General features: G+C 47.9%; 1 protein-coding gene across 1 annotated transcript in view; it reads right to left on the bottom strand.

Moving 5' to 3' along the window:
- Positions 1-3,103: 3,103 nt before the first annotated feature.
- The window catches only part of POLR3A (RNA polymerase III subunit A), a 63,312-nt gene continuing 58,652 nt past the window's right edge, over positions 3,104-7,763 (bottom strand). The window contains exons 30-31 of the mRNA XM_003783521.3: positions 6,024-6,156; positions 3,104-4,047 (exon numbers count right to left, since the gene is read on the bottom strand). Of these exons, the coding sequence (XP_003783569.1) occupies positions 3,899-4,047; positions 6,024-6,156 (282 nt within the window). The 3' untranslated portion in view covers positions 3,104-3,898. The remainder of the gene's footprint in view (positions 4,048-6,023; positions 6,157-7,763) is intronic.

Raw genomic sequence — 7,763 nt, 5'->3', positions numbered from 1 at the left:
AGCAACCTCCAACTCCTGGGCTCAAGCGAGTCTCCTGCCTCCGCCTCCCAAGTAGCTGGGACCACAGGTGCCCGCCACAACGCCCGGCTATTTTATTTTGGTTGCAGCCATTATTGTTGTTTGGCGGGTCCGGGCTGGATTCGAACCTGCCACCTTAGGTGTATGTGGCTGGCGTCTTAGCCACTTGAGCCACAGGCGCTGAGCCAAGTTTTTCTATTTGCAATAGAGATACAAATAAGACCCTGTAATAGAGATCAGGGTCTTGCTCTCACTCAGGCTGGTCTGAACAGCTGAGCTCAAGCAATCTATCCACCTCAGCCTCCCAGAGTGCTAGATAACAAATATCTTGTTAAATGTTCACATGTTAACACTGCAAGTAGGCTGGAAGTGGGGTGAGGATGGAGGCAAACATCCCAGTAACTGAGCTGGTGTCCTCTGCTCCAGGCATCCTTTAGAACCTGAGCTCAAGGGAAGGGGGCCAAATTAGGGTCATTAAAGGCCCATGCGTGCAGTGACCTGATGTGGTTAGCTTGCCCACAGGAGCAAGTCCCTGGATCTGAAGCTTTTTTTTTTTTTGAGACAAAGTCTTACTTTTCGCCTTTGGCAGAGTGCCATGGTATCACAGCTCACAGCAACCTCAAACTCTTGGGCTCAAGTGATTCTCTTGTCTCAGCCTCCCAAGTAGCTGGGATCACAGGTGGCCACCACAATGCCTGGCTATTTTTAGAGGTGGGGTCTCACTGTAGCTCAGGCTTGTCTCAAACCTGTGAGCTCAGGTAATCCACCCACCTCTGCCTCCCAGAGTGCTGGGATTACAGGTGTGAGCGACATTGCCCAGCTGGATCGGTAGCTTTGACACGAGTGTGCTGGACATGATCTGGACAGATTTCATCCTGAACCTCTTTGCTCCACTCTCTTCTTTTGAAGAATCCTTTTTACAGTAGTAATATCTGATTTACTTGTGTTTACTGCTGCACTCCTAATACCTAGAATAGTGTCTAGATGTAGCCCTAAATCTTTCTTGAATGAATGAGTGAAGAATAGTGAATCTAGACACCCAATTCTGGCCAGATGGTGCTTCCAGTGTGCAGGCTTTGCGGATCTCTCAGCATCTCCTTCTGGGGCTAAATTAGCTATACCACATCTAAGTCACAGGGGTGGGGATGAGCAAGGCACTCAGTTGACCTCCAGCATTCAGAAAGATGAGCCCATGGCAGCAGATACTTCTTACTTTAGGAGTGAGAGTTCATACAAATCCTACACAACCACAAAGACTGCTCTGCTGAGGTTCTATGCATAGCAAGCCTTCCTCTTTTAAGTTTTGGTGGTAAAATAAAAGGATCTGTCAAGAGACAGGAAAAATTCAAGAAATAATCATTATACAGTGTCAGGTTCAATCAGACATGATTCAGTGTGAGTACTGAATGGATAAACACTGAAATAGAAACAGGGAACTGTTAATTTAACTGACAGACACTGAGACTCCATTATGTCTCTCTCACCTCCAAAGCAGGAGGCTGTAACTGAGTAACTATTTTAATCCTCTTTGTATCTTATATGCAAAAATGGCAAAGGACTGGACAAACCAACCACTACTCAGAAAAATGTAATTGTTCATGGATGAGAATGAGTTAAATTGTGTTACTTCTTCCAAATAAGTCTGCTGAGCAAAATGTTACCCTTCCACTGAGCTCTTTTTAGTGTAGCGTTGTGATCATAACTCACTCCAACCTCAAACTCCTGGGCTCAAGCAATCCTCTTGAGTAGCTGGGACTATAGCCATGTGCCACCACCCCTGCTCATTTTTCTCTTTTAAGTAAAGATAGGGCTCTCACAGTGTTGCTTAGGATGGTCCCAAACTCCTGGGCTCATGCTCTTCCTGCCTTAGCCTCCCAGAGTGCTGGATTACAGGTGTGAGCCACTGCCTGGGTTGAGCTGGTCTTCAAGCTCTGTGCTGCTATAAATCCCAATGCCAGGGCAGGCAGATGACAACATTAGTAAGGTCAACACCTCGCGGTAGGACGTAGTGGGGCACAGACAGTGGGGTTTACCGTCAGTGCTGCTGCTGTGGTCCTAGCAGCAATGGCAGTACCAGGAGGACCAGTGCTCTCAGGACACTTCCCATCCCACTTGGGATGCATTTTTTTTTCTTTTTTTTGAGACAGAGCCTCAAGCTATCACCCTAGGTAGAGTGCCGTGGCGTCACAGCTCACAGCAACCTCTAACTCCTGGGTTCAAGCAATTCTCTTGCTTCAGCCTCCTGAGCAGCTGGGACCACAGGCGCCTGCCACAATGCCCCGCTATTTCTTAGTTCTAGTTGTCACTGTTGTTTGGCAGGCCCGGGCTGGATTTGAACCCGCCAGCTCTGGTATATGTGGCTGGCATTTTAGCCACTTGAGCTACAGGTGCCACCTAGATGCATTCTTTTATATATTCTGTTCCAAGGCCAGCTTCGTTCTCTGAGTGTCACACAATCTGCACCTGTCACAATCACACAATCAATCCTCAGCACTCACGCAAGTACCTGCCTTTATCACTCCCAGCTACACACTGTGGCCATGACCTCTCCTCTGTTCCAAGTGTGTGTCACATGCAGAGGAGAGCAGGTGCTGGAATTCCTGCCTACTGCTCAATTCCACCTCCCCTCACTGTGGCATGTATCCCTGTACTCCTGGATCTGATCAGGCCTATGGCTGATCTCACAGGCAAGTTTTCAGGAAGGCGACTAGTGATGGGCAATATTCCCTGCGGCTCTTCCTAGGCTAAATGGGAAAGCCAGGCTCTCAGTGAGGTCCCAAGTACAAACCCTGAACCAGCATTTGTTAATAAACTTAATCCTCCATTGTGAACCAGGTTCTTATTCAAAGATACAGGAGGCTAAATATGAGAAAAATGGCATTTTTTCACATCACTGAAATCCTGAGAGAAGTTTGTGGGTCCAACTTGTGGATGCAGGGAGGCCACACGGCCAGACTTACAAATTTTAATAGAATTTTAAACTTGAGTACTGGCCAAAAATAACTTAGGTCAAGAATTCCTAATTCAGAATCACAGTAGCATGGTAGGAAAAAGCGCTCACACTGATACAGATCCAAGAACCAAATGGGGATTGTCCAAAGAAATTAAATGTAATTCTACAAAAAGCCACCTCACCCCCACCTCAGCAGGCCCTCAACTCCAGTAAGGCTTCTACAGACCAGGAAGAATGGATTTGGCTCTTATCACAGGGCAGAGCCCCTGCATGGGGGTCTGAGGTAGATGAAAACAGCAGGGTAGCCCGGGGTGCCTACAGAAGATGTTTCAGAGCAGTGTGGAAGTCTCAGTTCCATTACAAATCCCAGCCAGTCCCATTGGCTTAACCAGTTTTTCCAGTGACTCTTCAATGCTGGCTTTTTTGGTTTCTATTGCTGCTTGGTTTCAAAACTAAAAATAAAAGTAACAAAAATCCCAAATCCCTCAAATGGAACAAATAAATAGTAACAATATTTACATGAGTATGCTACACTGAGAGATTCCAGCATGCCTAAGAAATGGAGAAGCCACCGCATGCTCTGGCCTGTGTGGGGCTTAGAGGTGGCTCACCGTCAGGTATGAAGACACCTCAGGGAGCCGGTGAATGGGATGCAGTGAGGCGGGATGGGCAGTGACACCTGGCTGGGCCGGGCTCTCTACAAACAATAAAACCCACAACTCTCCCAAATAGTGTGGTGCAGTCAAAGTCACCAGTGTAAGCTCATCCTACTAGGAGAAGCTGTTTCCAAAGATGCCAGGGGCCTTCTCTAACTGCTGGTACAGGTGGAGACATCTGGGCCTCTGTCCCAGGGAGCACAAAGGTCTTCATGTCAGCTGCAGACAGGGCAAAGAGCCAACATCAGGAATGGTCCCCTCTTCCTCTGGACTATGTAACAAGGGGGATGTGGAATTCGTTGGTGTCAAAAATCAGAGGCCTCCGGGGAGGATTTGGGTCTCTGTTTGCCTTGTGGAGCAGTTTGAAGAGTCCGGTTCCAATGTTCATTGGGATCCCCATGATGATGCACTCAGATACCCCTGAAACCAACCAGAATCAAGATAAGAGAACTTCTGAGCATACTGGAGGTTCCTAGGAAGGAGAGACTATTGACTTAAGTGTCAGAAAACTGCGGCGAGCCTGAGCTCTACTACTTCACATCCACTGGTTAAACTTGAACAAATCGTTTTCCTTCCTCTCTAGAAATGAGGTTGGCTCTGGGGACAGCCTCAGCACTGTGTTCCTGGGCAGGTACGGGAAATCTGCACCCCTGGAGAGGGCAGTGCACAGCCCTGTAGCCCACTGGAGAATGAGCCAGCTTGGGCAGTTCTCTTGCATCTGAGCCAAAAGCCCCCTGGAAGGCTTTACCCTGGAGAACTCAAGACAACAAGGACACTTAATGATGCTCAGGAAACCCTAACTGCGCCACCTAGAGCTTCATGAATTCAAAGCCTAGGGGAAAAACAAACAGCTGGGGACAATAGCGAGCAGACTACAAACCCCTCGGAAACCAGAGCAGACAGCTGTTAGCTGTGCTCAGGGTAGGGCCAGGCTTAAGAGCAGCCAAGCCTCAGTGAGCCACAGCCCTAATGAGAAACACTCCAAAGGCAGGGCTCCTGGACTTACAGGAGTTAAGGGGTGGTACAGATTCTTTCTCCAAGCTCCAGTTCAGCTTTTTTTATAAGATGGAAACATTAGCTTTACATCAGTCTTCTGAGTCTACAACACATAAGCAGTTACTACGTTCTAGGCTTCGTGCTAGCAAGAAACTGGAAAGCAAATAACTGAACTAAAAAGCCAACATGGGGTTACAATGGACTGAAGGACCAAAAAGGGGAGAAAACTTCATGTGGAGGTGGGGTGGTGGTCCCAGGCCCCCAAAGGGGTCAGTGGTGGACAGAGGTGTTGGGAAGTGGGGCTGCAGTCTACAGCAAAAGCTGGGTCCCAGTCCTGCTGAGACAGGCAAGCTCTTCCCTGGCCTCCTCAGCACCTTCTCTCGCCCATCCCAATCTCTGTTCCTTTTTCTTTCTTTTCACCCTTCTTTTTACCTTAAAGAATTAAGTAATTTCTCTCTCCTTCCACCTCTGATCCAATAAAAGGAGAAAAGTTAATCTTAGGGACAAAAAAAAGGTATATCCTCTGAACGAGGCTCCACCTGGTCACCTATTTGGTGTTAGCACAAAAGTAGGAGGCAAGGCAGCAAATGGTTGATGAAGGCAGAGCTCAACCTTGGAAACGGCAGCTATACATAACAGTTCTTGCTTGGGCCTGACTAGTGTATGAACACCAGTCAGCAAGTTACTGACCTTCCCAAGGCCAGCCCCTCACTAGCTCCCACCCTAGGCCTGCAGGGTCTTGCTGTGGAATCAGAAAGGCTGGAGCAAAGCCCATCAGTCAGTGTTGGCATTAAGGGGAAAAAGCAGGTAAGCCAGCTGCTATTGTGATAGTACCCCTGCATCCACCCTCCCGAGCCAGCATGCCCTAATCAGAGCCATGCTTTGTGGTGTGGGGGTGAGGTGTGGCTCACAGCGAGCCTTTGCAGGTGTACTTGACGGTAAACAAGGTCACCTTGGTCTTCTCACTTGTAAATAGGCTTAATACCTATATCCCACAGATGGGTGGAGATACTGAGCACGCGTGGTGCCTAGCGAGGGCTCAGCCAGCATCAAGGGCATGTCTGCTGCCTCCCTAGGAGTCAGGACGGCAGGATGCTGCAGGTCCTGGTGTCACAGAGGGTCAGGATCAGTGTGGCTGACTACAATGTCTAGGGGTAGAGAAACTCCTAGATGCACTGGGTCTCTCTTTTCTTCTTGGACCAAAAACTAACTGTACTAACAAAGAAAAGCCTTTAAACACATACAGGAGAATAGAAGATGCTACAATTGGACCATGGAGATGAAAGATCCATCGGTCCAATCTGTAATCTGTGACTTTATTCTTTTTTTTCTTTCTTGCCATGGTCTAAGTTGTAAACAATAAAGGACTTCAATGCTGCTCCTAGAAGCATGAAACCTACCACACACAGAGTCCTTCTGCCCAAAGTAGGCGGCATCAAAGAGATGGTCGGCCGTCTTCTCAAAGGAAGCCAACATCAGCACACTCTCCTTCATCTTGGCCAGGCCAAACCTGGTGATGCCCAAGACTTCACCCTGAGTTAAGGAGAAAGAGTGAGGGTGATACTTGTGCCACTTATAAAAGCTCAAAACCAAAGCTCTATGCATTCCCTTGATAAGCAAAAAGCAGCCACACAGCTGTCTGAGTCACAACCTCAGTTGGGAAAAAGGCCTTAAAGGTGTCTGTCTAACCTGTGTCCTGCAAAACAGTAAATCCTTGACAACATAGAACCTTACACTCACACCTAGGTGATGTCAGAACAAAGAATTAGGAACTCAAAACTAGAATTTAGAATCTGACTTTGGGCCAGGCACTGTGGCTCATCGCCTGCAATCCCAGCACTTTGGGAAGCTCAGGCAGGAGGATCACTTGAGGACAGGAGTTTGAAATTAGCCTGGGCAGCACAGTGAGACTCTGTCACTACAAGGAATTAAAAAAAAAAGTGAAGGCTGGGAGCAGTGGTTCATGCCTGTAATCCTAGCACCCTGGGAAGCCAAGGTGGGTGGACTGCTTGAGGATAGAGTTCAAGATCAGCCTGAGGAAGAGCAAGACCTGTCTCTAAAAATAGCCAGGCATTGTAGCAAGTGCCTGAAGTCCCAGCTACCCAGGAGGCTGAGGCAAGAGGATTGCTTAAGCTCAAGAATTTGAGACTCTACCGAGGGCCACATAATAAGACTTTGTCTAAAAAGAAAAACAAAAAACCAAAAAAAACTTAGCCAAGCACTCTGGTGCACACCTGTAGTCCTAGCTTCTTAGGAGTCTGAGGCAGGAAAACTGCTTGAGCCCAGGAATTGGAGGTTGCTATGAGATATGATGCCAGAGCACTCTATGGACCACATAATGAGACTCTATCTCAAAAAAAAAAAATAAATAAAAAATTTGGCTCAGTGCTTATGGTTCAAGTGGCTAAGGCGCCAACCACGTACACTTAAGGTGGTGGGTTCGAATCCAGCTGGGCCCACCAAACAATCATGGCTGCAACCAAAAAATAACAAGGGGTTGTGGCAGGCGCCTGTAGTCGCCTCTACCCAGGGGGAAAGTTTCAGGCTCTGTCTCAAAAAGAAAAAAAAGAAGAAAAAGAAAAAATTAGCCAAGCACTCTGGTGCACACCTGTAGTCCTAGCTACTCAGGAGGCTGAGGTAGGAAAGTTGCTTGAGCCCAGGAATTGGAGATTGCTGTGAGCTGTGATGGCACAGCACTCTAAGAGGGTAACAAAGTGAGACTGTTTCAAAAAAAAAAAAAAAAAAAGAGCATATTCATGAAAACTATGGAATGACATAAAAAATAGTCATAATGTTAAAAAGTCAAGCGGCCAAGGCGTCAGCCACATACATCTGAACTGGTGGGTTCAAATCCAGACCAGGGCTGCCAAACAACAATGATGGCTGCTACCAAAAAATAGCCAGGCATTGTGGCAGGTGCCTGTAGTCCTAGCTACTTGGGAGGCGGAGGCAGGAGACTCGCTTGAGCCCAGGAGTTGGCTCGGCGCCTGTGGCTCAAACGGCTAAGGCGCCAGCCACATACACCTAAGGTGGCGGGTTCGAATCCCCAGCCCCGGGGCCGCTAAACAACAATGATGGCTGCAACCAAAAAATGGCCAGGCGTTGTGGCAGGCGCCTGTAGTCCCAGCTACTTGGGAGGC

This window comes from Otolemur garnettii, unplaced genomic scaffold (genome assembly GCF_000181295.1).
Source record: "Otolemur garnettii isolate 467f Iridium unplaced genomic scaffold, OtoGar3 scaffold00008, whole genome shotgun sequence".
Lineage (NCBI taxonomy): Eukaryota > Metazoa > Chordata > Mammalia > Primates > Galagidae > Otolemur > Otolemur garnettii.
The sequence above is the reverse complement of the archived record's forward strand: the minus strand, read 5'-3'. Positions and strand labels throughout refer to the sequence as shown.